General features: G+C 34.5%; 2 protein-coding genes across 2 annotated transcripts in view; one reads left to right on the forward strand and one right to left on the reverse strand.

The window, feature by feature from the left end:
• Positions 1–282: 282 nt before the first annotated feature.
• Positions 283–9,798, reverse strand: RpS6 (ribosomal protein S6). The gene is made up of 5 exons (XM_068359220.1): positions 9,705–9,798; positions 2,768–2,972; positions 2,356–2,501; positions 2,036–2,239; positions 283–532 (listed from the first exon to the last, which is right to left on the reverse strand). Exons 1-5 carry the CDS (start codon positions 9,708–9,710, stop codon positions 299–301), a joined length of 795 nt encoding a protein of 264 aa, XP_068215321.1. The 5' UTR covers positions 9,711–9,798; the 3' UTR covers positions 283–298.
• Positions 9,799–15,788: 5,990 nt separating this feature from the next.
• ric8a (ric8 guanine nucleotide exchange factor A) overlaps positions 15,789–21,336 on the forward strand; it is a 47,722-nt gene continuing 42,174 nt past the window's right edge. Inside the window, exons 1-2 of the mRNA XM_068359221.1 lie at positions 15,789–16,008; positions 19,764–19,900. Of these exons, the coding sequence (XP_068215322.1) occupies positions 15,928–16,008; positions 19,764–19,900 (218 nt within the window). The 5' untranslated portion in view covers positions 15,789–15,927. The remainder of the gene's footprint in view (positions 16,009–19,763; positions 19,901–21,336) is intronic.

Genomic DNA, 21,336 nt, shown 5'->3' on the forward strand with positions numbered 1-21,336 from the left:
CACAACCGAGAAAAAGTACCTACAACTTTACTTCACATATCTTTGGACAACACTGCCTCTATATGCTAAGCAATCTTGCCAATACACTATACATTTTCTCCCTTTGGACTTATGTATTTAGGATTTACATCCAAGTATTGAGGACTGAGGCTATGCAGTCAGAATGCATCCATAACTACCATCTATTTCCAATCACTTTATCCATACAACATTGAAATGGAAAATTTGAATGCAACATAAATGGAAAAATAATTATACCAATAGGTAACAAAAACAACCATGATTCAGAACAAATTATCTATTTTGCTGGGGCAGGAGCAGCGGGGGCAGCAGCAGCAGCAGCCTTATCCGACTTCTCAGATTTTTCACTAGACTTAGAGTCGCGCATTGATGAACGCCTGCGACGAATCTCCTGCTGTTTCTTCTCCCTAGCTTCCTTCTGCCTCATGGCTAGCAGCTTGGCATATTCTGCCTTTTCTTCCTTGTTCTTAATTCCACGCTGGCGTTTAAGGGCCCTCTTATGCCTCTTGCGCTGTAAAATAAAAAAAATTCTGTTAAACACAAACATCAGCTACATGAAATCAGTTGAGTGCCCCAAACGTTGCACACCGTCAGTAAACTTGGGTAATCGATTGCACTAACTTGGTAAATATGAACCCCTTCAATTAAGATTAATAATACAAGTATACTATATTTAATTACTAAAATTAAACAAAGTTACAGTAGTACGATAATGACACTAGCAAAGTACCCACTAATAATATGATATTGTATATAACAGTAATCAGTCGATATGTCACGGTTCGTCTATCGTTCACCGAGGATTTATGAATACTAGCCGGCATCCACTTAATTAAAAGTGGATTTTTTTCCTTCGCTGCCTTATGAGGGACTACGCCAAGTTCAGTTGGTACTACTAAGGTGCCACAGCCCACACCTTCGTCTAACACCTAGTGTATCGGTCACATCAAGGGGACCAGAGTAATTGCTTGCCATTCATTTCTATTCCCAGCTTGCCTTTTAGCCTCTCACGTCTACCCTGTTATCATATAGGACTTCGATTCATTTCTATTCCTAGCCTCTCACATCTATCCTCCTGTTTTTCATCCCCACCCATCAACTCAACCATTGGCTTTCCTCTTACACATCTCCTAGCAACTCATGCATTCACCACCTTTATCATACGAACACTATCCATTCTTTCTACATGGTCAAACTACCTCGCTCAACACATTCATTTTCACTCTAGATGTCAATTCTTTCTCACACACCTTCTCCCTCCTACTTCTTCGTTCCTACCCCTACCTAATTGGTACACACCAGCGATACTTGAACAATTCCTTTTCTCTCTTTCCTTCAATTTCATTCCCAACAATTCCGATCCATACATCACATTTGGTACAATAACTTTCTCAAACATAACTCTCTTTACTTTCATCCCTAACCCTTTATTCCTTACCACTCCCTTTGCTGCACCCAACACCTTACATACTTCATTCACTCATATCGCATTGCTTCCACTCCACCATTTGCAGTTACAGAACCCAAGCACTTAAACTAACCTACTTCCTCAATCAATTTCCCATTCAACATGACATTACATCTAGTACCAAACTTCTTTCAGTATATATAATTCAATCCTTATCACAGGTTTCTGAAGACATGTTTTATATTATTCATATTTTAATTATTTGTTAAAAGTAAGTTTTGAGCTGAAATTCTTATTAAAAGAATATTAGACCAAGATTTGAATATTACTGACACCAAGAAAGAAAATATTCTATGTTCTTAAGAGGAACAATATTACAACAGATTGACATGCCAGGTGGAAAGAAACAGGATGTTTCTCTGTGCTGATTAGGCTGCAAGATATTAAAAGGGAGTATGATACATACAGCCAGTATTTAATGACTAGATAAGAAAAAAAAAAATATGAACTTGCAACAGATTATAATAATAATGCTAAAGAGTAAAAGGAAGTAACTTCTAGGCATGACTATTCTCTGACAATACACATATTAGTAACCCAACCAACCTGCAAAACAGCGGGAGTAACGAGACGTTGAATCTTGGGAGCCTTTGTCTTGGGTTTCTTTCCTTCTTTGCCAGCAAGAGGACGCTTGATGACGTATTGCCTAACATCATCCTCTTTGGAAAGGTTGAAGAGCTTACGGATCTTAGAAGCTCTCTTGGGTCCTAGACGACGTGGAATGCTATTGTCTGTTAGGCCTGGGATTTCCTGAAGAATGAATAAGAGAAAATCAAAACAACTCAGTATTTAGTAATAGGAATAAAGCTCAAAGCATATATTAAAATTTGCATATCGGATGCCATCCAAATCAAGGTTCTGCTTACCCCTTCGCCTCTCTTGACAATCATAAGGGCAAGTACAGACAGTCCAGAGTCGACAATGCAACCACGGACTGATTTTCTCCTGCGTTCACCATCCTTACGTGGCCTGTAGCAAGAGTGTCCCTTAGAGAGCAGGAGACGAACACGATCTGGAAAATAGTCCTTTGTTAATTCACAGTATCGATATTTCAGCCTAGGATCCATATAATATAATATATAATATACATATATATATATATATATATATATATATATATATATATATATATATATATATATATATATATATATATATATATATATATATACTGTATTTCAACAATACAATACATATACTATACAACATTTCCAGTTTTACTGCAATTCCCAAATTCCACGAGCTGCGCTTTCATTATTTTAAAATCCCCAGACTTACTATTTGTCAGGACACCCTGCTTCATGGGAAAGCCCTGTTTGTCGTTTCCTCCAGTGATACGCACAACATATCCTTTCCATTCATCACCAAGGCTATCAGCTGGCACCTCTTGGCTCATACGCTTCTCATAGAATACACGAAGCTTCTTCTCATCTTCAATTTCAAATAGCTTCTGGCACCCCGTGGCGGGGTTGGACACGTTCAACTGTAAATCAATACGATAAAATTAATATTGGCAAGTGAATTGGCATGTAATGCTAAACAATTACAAACTATTTACGAGAATTGGAAAAAATAAGCAGTTAAGTAGAGGAAACATATACAGGAGGTCTTCAACCTTAAAAGCATTCATTGATCCAAACACAAATCCAACCGATATAAAAATCTCAGATATTGTATCGAAGTTTTTACTGTATACTGTAATATAAAGAAATACTGTAATAAAACTATATATCATTTATTACAGTAAGCAATAACCCAATATTTATATCTGAAAAAGGACTATTTGTTTCCTTTTTTTTTTTTTGCTGGAAATCATTTGCATGTAAGTTAGGTTAGGCATACTCTAAGCAAAATTTAACAAAATTAGACTTGCAATCAGCTTCTTGGAACCTGTTATGTTTTTAAGTTGAGGCCCTTCTAGTCTCTTTCAAATATAAAATACTAGTAGTGTACTTCACATACAGCTACATGATATCAAGTTGCTCGTGTAAATAAAAATTACCACTCATCTTGTCTGTGCAATTAATCTATATCCAAGAATCAAACAACTATGAATATGAGGAGACCAAGATGGTCCCTCATGAATACAGTCTGTAAGGGAATAGTTTTTGCCTTTTACATTTTAATGAGAGCTTTTCCAATACAACAAATGGTTTATTACAATACATTTACCCTTAACTATTGAGGCAGAGACTTTGAATGCAAAAACAATTTCACCCTCCCAAATCGAGTACATGGCCCGCAAATCAAATCTGAGTTGAGGGAAGTTACGGTAAGCAACTCAATTTTAGGACGCTCTAAAATCAAACCATTGTTCTCTAGTCTTAGATAGTGCTATAGCTTCTGTACCATCATCTTTCACTATCTTGCGTTGAAAGTTCCATTGCTTGATGATACACTGGGTCACACTATTCTCTTCCCCTAGTTGTTTAAGTTAGTATAGTTTATATATTTAAGATTTATTCTGTAACTATTTTTTAAATAATTCAATTGGTAACTACTTCACTAGTAATTTATTTCCCTATTTCATTTCCCAATGGCCTCTTTTCCCTGTTTGAGCGCTTGGGCTTACAGCATCCTGCTTTTCCACCTAGGGTTGTAGCTTAACAAGTAATAACAATAATCAAAGACATGCGTACAAAGGTGCAATAAGGAACGCGACTAACAAGCATACACAACTCCCGTCGGAGAGACCACTGATCACCAAATCCGCAAAACTTGAGACCCCTCGGTTCATAAGGTTATATTTTTAAATGTAACATCTATACAGTTTTTGGTTTGTGGTACTGGTATTAGAGTTATGCTTTCATTACCTCCACTAATGCAGTTGGAAGGTCATGTTTTCGCTCCTGTTGTGCATTTGTTTGGGAACAGCTTCCTGGCCACAATCTTAATAGTAGAGTATTGAAAATTGCAAGAATTAACCTACGTAAAACACTGGAAATCATCAATCTTGGAAGGTCAAGGTCATGCTCAAGCACACTGGTCAATTCCCGTAATTAGCCAAAGTTTGGACATTGTTGCCATAGACTTCAAACTTGGTTTCATACTTCAGTGTATGAAAATCCACATAAATTAATACATGTTCAAGTCAAAGGGCATGGTGGAGCAAACAGTTGAGAAATAATGCGGAGCTCTGCGCTTTACTGAGTGCCCCTCTAGTTTTAAATGTAACATCTACTGTACTGTATATAGTTTTCAGTTTGTGGTAATGCAGTTATACTTTCACTGATGTTATCTTAACTTTGGAAATGGATAGGTGTTCGGATTACGATGATTCGCTATTTTAAACAGGCGACCCATAAGGTAAATCCCTCTGCCCAGCAACCCAGCAAATGAACAACTGTAGGTACTTAAAATAATGTTGTCTACTGGTACTCTATAAGAACACTCGTATAATGTACAGGTATTTATATGAATAGGGTACTTTATATATTTTATCAATAGTAAGAGAATTTTCCCTTTTTCTAAGGTATATAGCATATACAGTATGCATCTACGTACATACGTATATACATATTTTTTATAAAATATATTATATATATACAAAATGTATGTATACCGTACAGTATACATAAGAGTATCAACAAAATCATGGCAATTGTAACACCTTGTAAGTTATTTTCTGCCTTGTTCTCTCACAAAACTGGCTCACCTTTGTAATCACAGTCTAACACATGCTCTGTTAAAGTGCCTTGTTGGAAATGTTCCTATTATATGGTCATTTTAATCATGAAGCCAGATTGAGTTTTATTCCAAAAATGTAGCAGTACAGTGGTATCTTTATGTTACGAGAGAAACTGCTCTAATGGTGCCAAGGAAATTTAACATTGTCAAAGATCAAAAAATGTCAATGTTGGAAGTGAACGTATTATAGCATCAGCCAAGCATAATTATGCATTACATAAACACATTTCAATGTTCTTAAATACTGGATATGTACTTCCCGGGAAGATTAAGAATTTTTTTTTAAATAATCAAATTTACCTGAAAATTTGAACTAGTTATCAGAGGTTATTTTCTTTAGACTATTATTTTACTTATGCAGTTCATATAATTCGATATGGATAACATCATAATTTTAGGGTGGAACACTGAACAAATCGGTGAACCTGTGGTATTTGAAATGACCCAAAGACCCCTCAGACCTGTACAATTGCCAGAGGGCATTTTATTTTATCCGATCAAAAGACTAACTTAATTTGTGCTGGGTGATGGGAGCATCAAGCATGGTGCAGTATTACTCATTCTTAGTAGCTCAGACAGCAACGTATACCTTAAAGGCTGATCTAGTATGTCCTTTTGTGTAATTTTATTTAAACAAAGCGTATAATAGCATGTACTGCAAATATTCCTAACAACATGCTCGGAACCCTGTAATTTCCCGTCTATTCAACACTGTGCTATCACATCTAATTCTGTCCGCCCGGTCTCTCAAGAAAACAAAAGGGGGAGTTGTCCCTTGGAAAGAAGAATGTGATGTAGCCAGACAGTTCCCACTTCAGCTACTTCCAAGTAATACGAGAACAGCTACAGCTTATACAAAGTATTGTGCAGTGATTTAGACATCAAAATACTTGCCATGAATAGCTTCCCATAACACATGAGCAGTGAGAATGTTTACCGGGCAAGCGAAGCAAACCACAGAGGAGCAAAGACCAGTTGAATTGTATGTGCTTTATTAGATTATAAAAATAACTTCAAATTACTATCTCAAGAGGCTGGTGTGCGCAGCACATCCATGTACTGCCTGCCAAGAGGGGAAGGGAGATACTGTCAAATTGTGAGCAAGCGAGCAAAAACCACAGATTAAATAGCCCGAATTCAGACAACCAATATAATCATAAATAAGATTATTTGGGAAAAGGGTATCACAGTACAACAGCCAAGCTTTACACAACCAAGAAAAATCCCCATTTTCTATGTGCAAGGAAGGACCAATCTGTCAATATACAGAGGCTTCCACCAATGTTCCCACTGTTTGTGACAACAAAGACGATATTGGGTGGTATGGGGACTTTTTGGGAAGAAGATAAAGTCCGGAATTGCAAATGGCAGCAACTCTTAATGCTAACAGAAAATATTAAACAAACGGGGCACATTGATTACAACTAAAGTTACATATAAGAAAGCAATTTGGCAAAAAGTACATATGTAAAATTCTAAAATACAGTAGTATTGAAAAAAAGACCTGTAAATAATATTCCACGGTATTATGAACATTTTCATGATTACGAATGGTGGAAATCCATAGTTTTAAGTTATGGTGGGTTAACTACCACATAAAAACATGGGATTCCATTATCAGGATCAACTTTTTGAAAATACTAGAATATACTTAGGACTTTGCTCTGCAATTATAACAAAGCTTCGAACTATGATCTGGCAAACGGTACACATTGCGATAGGGATAGGCATGTATTTTGGCGTTAATAAGCACATTGTCCATAAATGCGTGTTAAAATATAACTTATCAAGCCTGTGACATTGTAGGTAAAGGAATCAGTATTAACCCTTTTACCCCCATGGACGTACCGGTACGTCCTTGCAAAAAAATGCTATAAGATTTTTTTTGCATATTTTTGATAATTTTTTGAAAAAGTTCAGGTATTTTCCAAGAGAATAAGACCAACCTGACCTCTCCAAGACAAAAATTAAGGCTGTTAGAACAATTTAAAAAAAAATATACTGCAAAATGTGCTGGGAAAAAAATAACCCCCTGGGAGTTAAGGGTTGGAAATTTCCAAAGAGCCTGGGGGTAAAAGGGTTAAAAAGAGCTGACTTTATAAAACAGATCTGGAGGTTACAATATTGGCCAAGAAAATCACTACACAGTAAAAATATCTTTGGTGATTGCAAATGGCTCCCAGTACTAATAATAAAAAATTGAATAAGACCACACTTCAAGAACTTGACATGAATTACTTGCTATGCTAAAATGCTTGTTGACATGTTTGCTGTGTTGAGGCTCTTTCAATTGCAATATTGTCAGGGTCTTACAGATCAGGTGGTGATACATTATTATTATTACTTGCTAAGCTACAACCCTAGTTGGAAAAGCAAGATGCTACAAAATCAGGGGCACCAACAGGGAAAACAGCCCCGTGAGGATAGGAAAAAATAAAATATCTTAAGAATATTAAATAAACATTGAAATAATTTTTCCTAATTAAACTTAAAAACTTGAAGAGAAACGAGATGGAATAGTGTGCCCGAGAGTATCTTCAAGCAAGAGAACTCTAATCCAAGACAGTGGAAGACCATGGTACAGAGGCTATGGCACTACCCAAGACTAGAACACAATGGTTTGATTTTGGAGTGTTGAAAATATAAAATTCTAGAATACAACAGTACAATAATCGTTATTGAAATAAAGATTTTCAGCCCTGGCAATAAAGATATTTTATAATACTATAACGTTTGTCTTATTAATGACATTCCATCTGACATAACACATTCCTGAGGAGTTAATGACATTCCCAACACGTCCTAATTACTACGTAACACCATCTCCTACGCTTATTGACGCAAATGGCCTCAGTTACGTTTCGCCAGTCGTCTCTACATAGAGCTTTCAATTCAATATGCCATTCATCCTCTCCCAATTAAGGTTAGTTGATGTCCATTTTTAATGAACGCGTGAGGAACTGGCCACTGATGTACAAAGGCTCCAGATCTTTTGGGGATTTTTTTTGTTTTCACTCCAAGGGATATTAGTTCACCAAACATTTAACGGGGTTCTTCAAGACACTAGAAGAGCTCGAAGACCCAGCCGTACGTGGCTGAGGACTACGAAGCGTGAATTGGGAGAGGATGAATGGCGTATTGAATTAAAAGCTCGGAGCCTTTGTACATCAGCGGCCAGTTACCCACGCGTTCATTAAAAATGGACATCAACTAACCTAACCTTTCCCCTTTAACCGATCATACAAGCAGTATCCTTACTAAACGGGAACGGGGGGGGGGGGGGGGTTAACGGCACCTGCGATCACCCTTACATTATCATAAACTACTTTAGACAATGGTACATACAGGTGGCCGCTATCGTACATACACCCCAATGATCTCATTCTACCCTTCCTAAAATCTCAATTCACCTATGGCACTCGGGTAATCTCTTCAATAATAATAATAATAATAATAATGTTTATTGGACAAAAAATATTTACATACAAAGATTTACAAAAAGAAAAAAAAAAAAAAACTCAGTCCAAGCCCAAATCTTACAACGCTGCTACACCTTTGAGAGCCTACCAACATTTCAATCAATTCAATAAAGATAAGATTTAACAACGAAAACGATGTAGAGCTATCCTTTCGTGTCAACCTTTCGGAGTACGGTCTCTTTCTAAGGAGAAACGGTTAACCTTGCTACTGTCCAATAAGGATTATTAAAAATGTATTCCTCCATTCATGTATATTCATAATTATTTGACGTATACAATCTGCTAAAAAAAAAAAAAATTACCCCAAAATGTCTGAACATAATGCAGGCTAAAAAACCACCATCATCGTTTCACGACAGCAGTTGGTGGGCACCACCATTACAGAATTCCGTTTACATCTAATATATGAATACCTAGCGGGTACGTCCTACTTCCGACAACCTACCCAAAGACGAAGGTAATACGAAATTTTATACTGTAGTACATTTATTTATGGCTACCGGTACCATACAGGCAGGTCAGTGTCATACGATAGGATAAAGTTCATGATAAACCGACATAGATCTGAAATTGTACTTGAGAGTAACCAATTGTTTTACGAGAGGCTCAAATTACCATTGACGATATATCCTGCAAGTTCAATCATTAAAAAATAACCATAGTAAAACTAAAAGACCAACGGCAGGCAGCCAAAAACCAAAGACAGGCAGCCAACAACTGGCCATATCATACGTAGAGACAAATTTAGGTTTTAAAAAAAAAGTATATATAACCTTGATTACCAATTTCACATTAAAGCAATCAACTTTCCGATTTTAATGCCGGCGAAAAACCAAAAGTAAAACCGTTCCGGCATTTCCCCACTGTGGTAAAACGTGTTCCACGAGACCAGATGTAAACAAACTTACTTCTCAATTCATTTCCATTTCACCTTTTCGTAGATAAAAACTAAAACAACAATGTATAGAGCACTTGATACTTAATGCGTGGACACCAAATAATCCATTAACAGGGAACGTATTATAACAAAATTCAGCGAATAGATATACCTTCATATCGCAGTAGCGTAGCACACCATGCGATCCTACTCAAGAAAGGGGGAGCCAAGAAGTCACGTGATAGAAAATGTCGGCGAAAGGCTATACACTTTTCTTAAGTGCATTATTACATGCAGAATACTTATACCTGATAAATTTTAATAACATTAGGAATATTTAGATAATTTATATAATATTTTAACTCAAAATATAATCTATTTCCTGTATGTTGTCATATGTACAGAAATTAGAATATCTTAAAGATGAGCGTTATATTCAATGACGTCATAATTAAAAGTTTCCCAAAACTTAGAGACATCATGGGATACATGTGATAGTTTATGGCTGCTTATGTTTTCAAATATGTTGTTTTCATGCATATAGATGACCTAAAGTGTACAATATCTTTAGTAAATAAAATCAACTGGAACTATAATCACATTTTTTTGGATGATACAGAATTTTACTTCTCCATAACTCACAGGCTTATTACACTGTTGGGAGTGGATGATAGTTAATCTAAAATAAAGCGAAAATGAAACTTCGTTTATGGCTGTTTGAAAGAAAACTCATTCAAGAAACTTAGGTGACATGTAAATAAATATCAATATCAATTTAGTTCCGATATCGAGTAGAGTTTTTGACCTAGGTGTATAATTTTATTACAATTTGTTTCTCGGTGCTCAAATAGATAAAAGTAAAGAAACACTGGATATTATCTCCGAAAATTTCCACTTCATAAGAATTATCTGGGATAATATTCTGAAAAGAAACTTGTGACCAACTGTGTTATTGCCAGGATTGATTGTACTGTAACTCCATCTATTACAATCTATCTGAAGTGCAACTCAAGAAATTGCAAAACATAATAAACTGATGAGCAAGACTGCTAAAAGGTGTCCCACCCCGAAAAAGGATTACTCCTATCCTAATCTAATTACAATGATTTAGTGGTTCATTATTAAAACTAGAATAGAGCTTAAGATATGTGCAATAACTCATTAAGTTCCGGACGTCGAAAAATATTTAAGGAAAGTGCTACACGAATCATTTGTGTATACACAAGAATATCTATCATTATTATTATTATTATTATTATTATTATTATTATTATTATTATTATTATTATTATTATTATTATTATTATTACTTGCTAAGCTACAACCCTAGTTGGAAAAGCACGATGCTATAAGCATAGGGGCTCCAACAGGTAAAATAGCCCAGTGAGGAAAGGAAAATATAATATTCTAAAGTAACATTAAAATGAACATCTCCTATATAAATTATAAAAACCTTAACAAAATAAATAGGAAGAGAAAGAAGATAGATTAGTGTGCTCGAGTGTACCCTCAAGCAAGAGAATTCTACCCCAAGACAGTGGAATACCATGGTACAGAGGCTATGGCACTACCAAAGACTAGAGAACAATAGTTTGATTTTGGAGTGTCCTTCTCCTAGAAGAGCTGCTTACCATAGCTAAAGTCTTTTCTATTCTTACCAAGAAGAAAGTGGCCACTGAGCAATTTCATTGCAGTAACCTCTTGAGTGAAAGAAGAATTGTTTGGTAATATGTGTTGTCAGGTGTATGAGGACAGAAAAGAATATGTAAAGAATAGGCCAGACTATTAAATGTGTGCATGTGTGTGTGTGTTGGCAAAGGAAAAATGACCCGTAACCAGAGAGAAGGATCCAATGTAGTACTGTCTAGCCAGTTAAAAGTCCCTATAATTCTCTAGCAGTAGTATCTCAACGGGTGGCTGTTGCCCTGGCCAATCTACTACTATAGATGGTTTCAAGCTATTGAAGCCCATATCTACTGTAGGTTCTATAGCTTTCAAATATGCGACCCAAAGACTATACAAGCTGCTACTAGGCATCCGACAGACTGGAGATATTAAGGCTTTCAAGAAGAAACAAGACTTACTTGTTTTCTAAGTACTTCCATAACATCGATTTGACAATTAATATGGAATACGCTGTGTTATTCTCTAAATACCTAAGTATACTTAGGACAAAACAGATCTTATAGGTCAAATAGTGAGTAGGCTTTCCCTGTGTATAAGACCAGGAAAACAGATTTTAAAAGTAAGTAACTTTGACATTTCTTTGCAAATTTGGTGTTCAAGATTTTAAGAAAGGCATTGTGCAAATGTAAGGATATTCTACTGTTCTAACCTATGCATGTAAATAGCCTTCAAGGGAATTTGTTACAATGTTGCATTTGCAAATATAAATAAATATATCTCTATTATGTAATTTGTGGTCAATACAATTCTACCAGGCAAACACTGTGTTTATTCAAAATGATAATGTATACTTGGAATTACCATTGGCATATATATATATATATATATATATATATATATATATATATATATATATATATATATATATATATATATATATATATATAAATATATATATATATATATATATATATATATATATATATATATATATATATATATATATATATATAAATATATAAATATATATATATATATATATATATATATATATATATATATATATATATATATATATATATATATATATATGTATACATTGTTTTGTGATTGAATAAATATTAAAGACCTTTTAACTGATAGTCGGTAGTTCAAAATCCCAAGTAGGTGGTATGTCTTATAATAATAATAATAATAATAATAATAATATTGATAATAATAATAATATTACTGGAGATAATAATAATGATAATAGTAATAGTAATAATAATAATAATAATAATAAAAATATTAATAATAATAATGATAATAATAATAATAATAATAATAATAATAATAATAATAATAATAATAATAACAATAATAATAATGAAAATAACAATAATAATAATGATAATAGTAATGATGGTGATGATAATAATAATTATAACAATAATAATAATGATAATAATAATAACAATAATAATGATAAGAATAATAATAATGATGATAATAATAATAATAATGATAAGTTATTATTATTATTATTATTATTATCATTATTATTATTATTATTATTATTATCATTATTTTATAATCATTTTTATTATCATCATTATTTCTATTATTCATTTAGCGAACTTGGGTATTTTACCATATTTCCTCAACTGAGAAAGGAGCAAGATAGTGACAATGCATACAGGTATCGAGTCATTCTGGTCTCAGCATAATCGCAGTTTCATCTTTTATATATTCACTTATTTAACTACTAATCAGTCAATTAATCTACCCCAAATCCACAGGTGAAGTTGCAATGCCCTGCAGTCTATAAAGAAAGTTAATTTTCTTAGCTATATCATATTTGTTTCTGTTTCTGCAATCTAATTTTTCCTTGTTGGATCCCTTGGGCTTGTACCATCTTGCTTTGCCAACCAGAGTTGTAGCTTAGCTAATAATAATAATAATGATAATAATAATAATAATAATAATAATAATAATAATAATAATAATAATAATAATAATAATAATAATAATAATAATAATAATAATAATCGTCATCATCATCATTATAATAATAACAACAACAGTAATAATATTAATAATAATAACAATAATAATAATAATAATAATAATAAAGATAATTATAACAACAACAATAATAATAATAATAATAATAATAATAATAATAATAATAATAATAAGAAGAAGAATTATAATAATGTTAATAATAATGATGATGATAATAATAATAATAACAACAACAACAACAACAACAATAATAATAATAATAATAATAATAATAACAGTAACAATAGTGTTTATAATAATAATAATAAATAATAATAATAATAATAATAATAATAATAATAATAATAATAATAATAATAATAATCATCATCTAGAATGATCAATCCCGTATTCATTGTAGCGATAGCTTCCTTATTGTATAGTTTTTCCATCTATTCTATTTCGCATTTCCATTTGTGACCATCAACTGTGTTATTTTTGCCTTTTTATATTTACTCTAAAATCTAATCAGCTATTTTTTCTTTTCTTATCTTCCTTGGGTTTGCATTTCTTTTTTATTATTCATTTCTCTCTTTTCTTTAATTTCTCACTTGTATATTTCTAACAGACGTTTTCTCAGCATTCCTCACTAGATCTTCCATTATTATTATTATTATTATTGTTGTTGTTGTTGTTGTTGTTGTTGTTGTTGTTGTTGTTGTTGTTGTTAATTTCTAGGCTACAACCCTAGTTGAAAAAGCAGGATGCTATAAGCCCAGGGCATCAACAGAGAAAATAGCTCAGCGAAGAGAGGAAACAGCTAGAATAGGGTGCGTAAGTGTATCCTCAAGCAAGAGAATTCTAACCCAAGACAGTGCAAGATGAGAGTTGTGTGAAGTAGTTGGCTGTAGAAAAATAACACCAGTACTATTTCACAATACAGTTCATGCATGTGTTTAGCTTTGCTGATAAACACGTTCTTTGGTTCTACAAACATTGTCGATAAACACGTCCTTTGGTTCTATGCATTGTTGATAAACACATCCTCTGGTTGTATAAGCATTGTTGTTAAATACGTCCTTTGGTTGTATGGATTATTGATAAACACGTTCTTTGGTTCTACAAGCATTGTTGATAAACACGTCCTTTGTTTGTATAAGCATTTTTGATAAACACGTCCTTTGTTTGTATAAGCTTTTTTGATAAACACGTCCTTTGGTTCTGTACATTGTTGATAAATACGTCCTTTGGTTGTATAACATTGATAATAAACAAGTCCTTTGGTTCTATGTATTGTTGATAAACACGTCATTTTGTATTGTTGATAAACACGTCATTGTATTGTTGATAAACATGACCTTTGGTTCTACGTAGGCTATTGCTGATAAACTCGTCCTTTGGTTATACAAGCATTGTTAATAGACATGTCCTTTGGTTCTGTGCATTGTTGATAAATACGTCCTTTAGTTCTATGTATTGTTGATAAACACATCCTTTTGCATTGTTGATAAACACACCCTTTTGTATTGTTGATAAACACGTGTTTTGGTTATATGTATTGTTGATAAACACGTTCTTTGGTTCTATAAGCATTGCTGATAAACAAGATCTTTTTGTGTATCTTCAATCCTCACTGACTCTATAGAAATAATACGAACAGGAATAAGAAACTTTTGTTGTTTAATTTCCGTTTCATTAATGTTTGTAGTAGTGTTTTATTGAACATTTAATTAACAGCTAATATATTTTCTCTCAATCATTGTGTTACAAGTGCTATCTCAAAATTTCTTGTTATACAATATTTGTCCCCCTTTCTTTTAAGTTAGATTTCAATGACATCTAATATTAAAATCTTTACTTGCGTCTTTTAGAATACTTCCATTAACTGAATATACTGTACTGTTTAAATTGTTTTCATTGTTTTTTTTTTTTTTTTTAAATTTCCTTATTATATTACCTAAACTATCCTTACTTTCGATGTTACTGAAGTATTTATATAATGCCATTATCGTATATGTTCATGTATAGTAGGTAAATCCAACCTCTATGACCTAGCCTATTAAAAATTAAACTTATCTTTTATTTCTCCCCTATTGATATATTGTAAGGTACCTGTCTTCCCCATCCTTTTGTTTTGCCCTAACTCTAATCTTGAAATTCTTTTTTTCTCTTGCTCTTTGTCCATGACAGACAATAGATATCCTTTAGTGAGTTGTTACTATTGTATTCCTTAATTCCCTTGTGTCTTGGAAGGTATTCAATTTTCATTTTGCAATTCTTTGTTTTACTGATCCAGTGCATCTTGTGGCACACCCTTTTTGAAATAATAGAAGAAGAATGGAAAATCCAAATTGACGACGTCTATTTCCGGAGTAAATTTCCTCTTGTAGGATTATTCTATACTCGTATAAGTATTGCGCAGAGGTAAAATGAAACAAAGATTGTAATTCGATCATGCAAAATCAACTGGCGTTTAAACTTACTGTCAAGGTCAATGAAACGGAAATTTAATGTTAGTTTTATAATTGTAGCCATAATTTTTGTAAGAGAGATATTCTAAGCAGAAAATATGTTGATGGATGAATTTCCAAACAAAAAGTCTTCTGCGCAATCCTAGAATTGTGGATATGATAGAAGACGATTGTGACTTGGGTCAATGTTTACAATTGTAGCTGGGACCTGGGAGTGACAGTCTTGAGAAGTATCCGTGAAGCCTTATTAAAAGTAGTTGCCGGCCATTGAAATAGGGACCAAAGTCAACGTAGAATAACAGTTTCTTCAGCATGGATGAGTCTGTTTTGAAATTATTAGAAACGGGAAACGATCAAGACGTTGTTCGTGTCCTAAAGGATTTTAATAGAAAGGTGAGTTTGGTTAGCCGAAGGTTGCAAATGTTCTTACTTTCTGTTGTGGTGTCATTGTCTTTATTGTAGTTAATCTCTTGAGATTAGATTAATGTTCTCATATTATAAGGTCTCTTTTAATGGCAAAATTGCAATCCAGGTAAGCTGAGGCTAACCGGAACGTATCGGTAAATGGCATTTGTATTATATTTCACAGATGCCTCGTTCATTCTGGTATGATATAATGTTAGGGTTAATGGTAAAGTTCTACTGTATTACAGGGTATCAATTCGAACAGAAAATATATGTTGTTTACCATTATATACCCTTTCCCCACCCAAAACCTTGAGTCCCCACTGGGGGTCCCCCATTATCGGTGGATATATATATATTTCTGAAACTATTCATTTCCGACAGGAACGAGTGTCATTTTCGAAGAGACACTTTTTTTCTGTAGAAAAAGGTAATTGTTTCCCTATGTTACATTACCCTGTAATACAGTATAATAATACCGGGTTAATCTCACTCCATACAATGAAGTAACTTACCAGCAGGTAATTAAGTTTACTAACTCCAAGCTGCATGAATCTGGCGTCACACAAACCTTTATTGTCATCTGCTTGTGTCTTGCACTTAACTTCTATTGAGAATAACGTATACAATTGCTCACATTTAATACACTTAGGGCTGTTCATGTTTGATATATTGATAGCACCCATGCTAGGAATTAGATAACCTAATTTGACACTTTTATAATAATGAAACAGTTTATACACTATCCAGTGTATAATGTTGGGTGACCTGTTTTTTATATTGCTGAATAATTTCTTTTTTCCATAGTAAAAAAATGTTTATCATCTGGTAAAACTTCGAGAATTTGCAATTAATTACCCAAGTAATAAAATTATGAATCTTCAATACTACTGTTCTGAATTTGATGAAATACTTGCCACTGGTAGTAAGATATAAGTTAACGTTATACACTCATAAATTCATGGTTAAGTGTGTATAACGTCGAGTCATAGTGTGAAACTAATAATGCACTAATTTGGCTATGATTGAGATTTTTTGTTTACAAATAGTACAATAGTACAATTTTCTTCACCCAATTGGTTAACTACTGCACTGTAATTGTTCAGTGGCTACTTTAATCTTGGTAAGAGTAGAAGAGACTCTTTAGCTATGGTAAGCAGCTCTTCTAGGAGAAGGAGACTCTAAAATCAAACCAGTGTTCTCCAGTCTTGGGTTGTGCCATAGCCTCTGTACCATGTTCTTCCACTGTCTTGTGTTAGAGTTCTCTTGCTTGAGGGTACACTCAGGCATGCTATTCTATCCAATTTCTCTTTTTCTTGTTTTGATAAAGTTTTTATAGTTTACATAGGAAATGTTTATTTTATTGCTATTCTTAAAATATTTTATTTTTCCTTTTTATCCTTTCCTCACTGAGCTATTTTCCCTGTTGGGGCCCCTGGGCTTATAGCATCCTGCTTTTCCAACTAGAGTTGTAGCTTAGCAAGTAATAATAATAATAATAACAATAATAATATTTAGCACTGACTCATTAATCTTGTATGTAGTCTAGGCTGCTACTGTTAGCAAATTTGTTTTCAGAATTTTTAATGTTCAAATTCTGTCAAGTATCTCAATAAAAAGTAAATGGTGTTGATTTTTTTTTCTACTGAGAATCTATAGAATATAGTCATAGCTTGTGTTAAGTAATAAGTATTTGCAAGATTTGCAACTTAATATGAGAAATGACTTAATATAGATAATAAATTATTATAAATTAGAATATAAGAATTCACATAGACTTCCTCAAAGTCCCCAATATGCAACCCCACATTATTGCTAATGCAATAATTTGTTAAAAAGTTCAACTTTTTTATAGTCTTAACTGTAAAGAATGTGTAACAGATCTAATGGTTTGTTTATTTTTCCCATTGTAGTAATTTTTAGTAAAAAAGGACTTATTAGGAAATGACTTAACATGAGATATGAATGAATGATGTATAAAAATTTCACAATATTTTTAGCTTTTCTTTATGACATTTTGTTGCAATCACTAGAATTTTATATTTTACTTTACTTTGATGGCTGCTTTTCCAGTCCCATACAGCAGGGGAACCCCGCTCTCCACAGGAACTCCACTGTCGTTTTACCTTGTTCATTCAGAGTATTTAAACACATTCTTTTCAGCGTTTTAAGATTTGAGTAACTTTTATGAATAAAGAGTCCGACACCCCCACCAGACCTACCTTCTCTCTGTATGTGAAAGAAGGCATGTGTGGGGGGGCAATATTTCAGTGATCTTTTCCTTGTCCACGTTATTTAACCATGTTTCAGATAATGCTAGTATATCTAAATATTTCTCGTATATCAATTCTCGAATTTGAACAGTCTTATTACCTACATATTGTATACTGTATTTACATAGCCACAGTTTATGACATCCCTAGTAACCATGATCAGTATTTTCCGCTAGTCTTAATTCCAAGTCAAAAGCATTGCAGTCTCTAGTATTTACTGTGTGGTCACTTGGTCTGTTTAACTTTGTGCAGTTTATACACTTTGACACTTGCGAAATTACACTCCCTGGTGGAGTGTCTCCCTGAACATTTCCCGCAGACTTTATCTTCATTCTTAGACTTGCAATCTTTTTCAAAATGTCCATACCTCTGACAGTTTATTTATAATTAATATTTCCAAAAAACATTTGTTGTGGCAGTGTTTCCATTGCACAGAAATAAAGTTATCCCCTTTATATAATCAATTGGGTCGTATTGAAAGAATGAGAATACGATCACTTGGCAAAAATACTTTGGACATTCAGATTTAAATGTAGTTAACGATTTGCCCAGGTGATGGTGGAAAAGAGTGAATCATTCACATGATCAAAAAAAATTTTTCTGTTGGGCTCCAATATGTTTTTATACTGTCTCCATTGCTATTCTTCTTCTTCTTCTTCTTCTTCTTCTTCTTCTTCTTCTTCTTCTTCTTCTTCTTCTTCTTCTTCTTCTTCTTGCTAAGCTACAACCCAAGTTGGAAAAGCAGGATACTATAAACCCAGGGGCTCCAACAGGGAAAATAGCCCAGTGAGGAAAAGAAACCAGGAAAAAATAGAATATTTTAAGAACATTAACAACATTGAAATAAATATTTCCTATATAAACTTTAAAAACTTCTAAGAAAAAAAGAGGAAGATAAATCAGATAGAATAGTGTACCCTCAAGCAAGAGAACTCTAACCAAGACAGTAGAAGACCATGGTACAAAGGCTATGGCACTACCCAAGATTAGACAACAATGGTTTGATTTTGGAGTGTCTTTCTCCTAGAAGAGCTGTTTACCTTAGTTTAGAGTCTCTTCTACCCTTATCAAGAGGAAAGTAGAGACTGAACAATTAAAATGCAGTAGTTAACCTCTTGAGAGAAGAAGAATTGTTTGGTAATCTCAGTGTTGTCTGGTGTATGAGGACAGAGGAGAATATGTAAAGAATAGGCCAGACTATTCAGTGTATACATAAGCAAAGGGAATATGAACCGTAACCAGAGAGAAGGATCCAATGTAGTAGTTTCTGGCCAGTCAAAGGACCCCATAACTCTCTAGCGGTAGTATCTCAACGGGTGGCTGGTGTCCTGGCCAACCGACTAGCTTTCTAATAGAGAGTGCTAAGGCTTAGTCTCCTGTATCTTGACTTGTAAGAAAATTTTATTCATATTTATATAACTGAAAATCAGTGATGCCTATTGTAAATTTATATCCTTTTATCTTCCCCAGTATGAGAAACAATTTACCCCTGTTGGGCTTAGCGAAGACCACTGTAATCGCTTGTGGCGCATCATTATGGGACGTTTAAGTGATTATTCTGCTAGTAGCACCCATCAAACCTGTTTGTGTGCAATCAGAATCTTGAGGTATGTATAACATCATTGACACCTCTCAGAGGGTGAAGGATCGAGTTCTTCCTGAGATTTCCATTTCTTAATTATGTTCAATATAGGGCTTAAGGCTGAATGTTTTTATTGTTATTTATAAGTGAATTGTTGCATTGATATTCTTGCCATTGGTTTTGGAAATCAAAATTTATAACAAACAATGATATTTTATCATCTGTTGTTAGTAAGTAGTAGAAGTAAATGGTTATTTGATCGGACACTAAATACAAACCCTTTCGGTATTTATAGGGACTATACTTTCGGCAAAGCTGGAAGACTAGCCATAAGACTTAAGTGAGGTATGACTACCCACCTGCTAGTTAGCGGGGGTTTAATGCGGTTAGTCGTGTATCCAGCTTGCTTGCACCAGTATTTTCTCCACTTTTACTTTTGGCTCAGCCGAGAATGGATATTACCGCTCTTCGCCTCCCCATCTATTTAGACTTGCCATTTGAATGAATTCTTTCTTTGCTTTTTCTTTTCAGGTGTGGTTACTTCTTCGTGCCGTCCATCATGCGGACCTGTCCGGGGCCTGAAGAACGCTCCTACCGGACCTTCATGTCCTCCGCCGAGACCGACCCCCATGCGTTGTGTTAGGATAACACCTGCGATGAAGGCCAAGAGTGGTCTTCTTCCCAGTGGGAGAGATTTGAGTGCTGGCGCAAGAAGAATTCCAAGAGAGATTCTTTCCCATCAGGGTTTTCCTTTAAGTTGAAGAAATCTCAGACTACTTCCTTGACCCCCCCTCCACCACCCGATCTCCCCCTGAAGCTCCTACTTGATTGGTTTCTTCCGAGGATCAGTCGAATAGTAGTGTTGACCATCCAACATCAGGCCAACCCCAGGGTTCGACGGATGGTGTGACATCCCTTAGAGAAGCAACTCTGCCCCTTCCTCGTGAGGAACCTTTTCATATTCTGACTTTTTGTAGGTTTGGGTGTTGCTGGAGGGCTGATGTTGACGCCCCTGCCGTATACGAAGTTCTGCTTTCACTCTCTCCTGCAGCTGCTGCCGCCGCCGAAGACTGCACTCTCTAAACTTCTGAGACAGGGTTGAAGAAAGTCATCGGCATGTTCCTGGTCCTTCGGGTGGTCGCCTCTCTTGTTCTCTAGTGAGTCCTTTCCCTGATTCCTCGCTGCAGAGATCATGCAAATGTTGTCCCGCCTCCTAGTCTTCAAGTCATTCGCAGTGGGACTTCCCTGCTAATGATCGCCTTCGCCAAGCCCAGTACGCCCACTTGCCACTTCAGTGCCAACCTGCTGCTGATGACAGGAGCCCCTGCCATATCTGAGATTCCACCTTGTCAAGGGATCGCAGTCTTCTCGGACCTTCCAGACATTCGCCTTCCCCTTCTGTCATGAAATGACGCTACGTCTCAAGGGAACGACAATCATCTTGCCACTCCCCTGCTCGTG

The sequence above is a fragment of the Palaemon carinicauda genome, chromosome 35 (assembly GCF_036898095.1).
Source record: "Palaemon carinicauda isolate YSFRI2023 chromosome 35, ASM3689809v2, whole genome shotgun sequence".
Classification (NCBI taxonomy): Eukaryota; Metazoa; Arthropoda; class Malacostraca; order Decapoda; family Palaemonidae; genus Palaemon; species Palaemon carinicauda.

What these genes read in the sequence shown, in the direction of transcription:
- RpS6 (XM_068359220.1), bottom strand. An exon ending in TTGTCAAGAGAGGCGAAGGG is followed by an intron (nt 2,240 to 2,355) that starts GTAAGCAGAACC and finishes TTCATTCTTCAG; the next exon opens with GAAATCCCAGGCCTAACAGA. An exon ending in TTACTCCCGCTGTTTTGCAG is followed by an intron (nt 533 to 2,035) that starts GTTGGTTGGGTT and finishes TTTATTTTACAG; the next exon opens with CGCAAGAGGCATAAGAGGGC.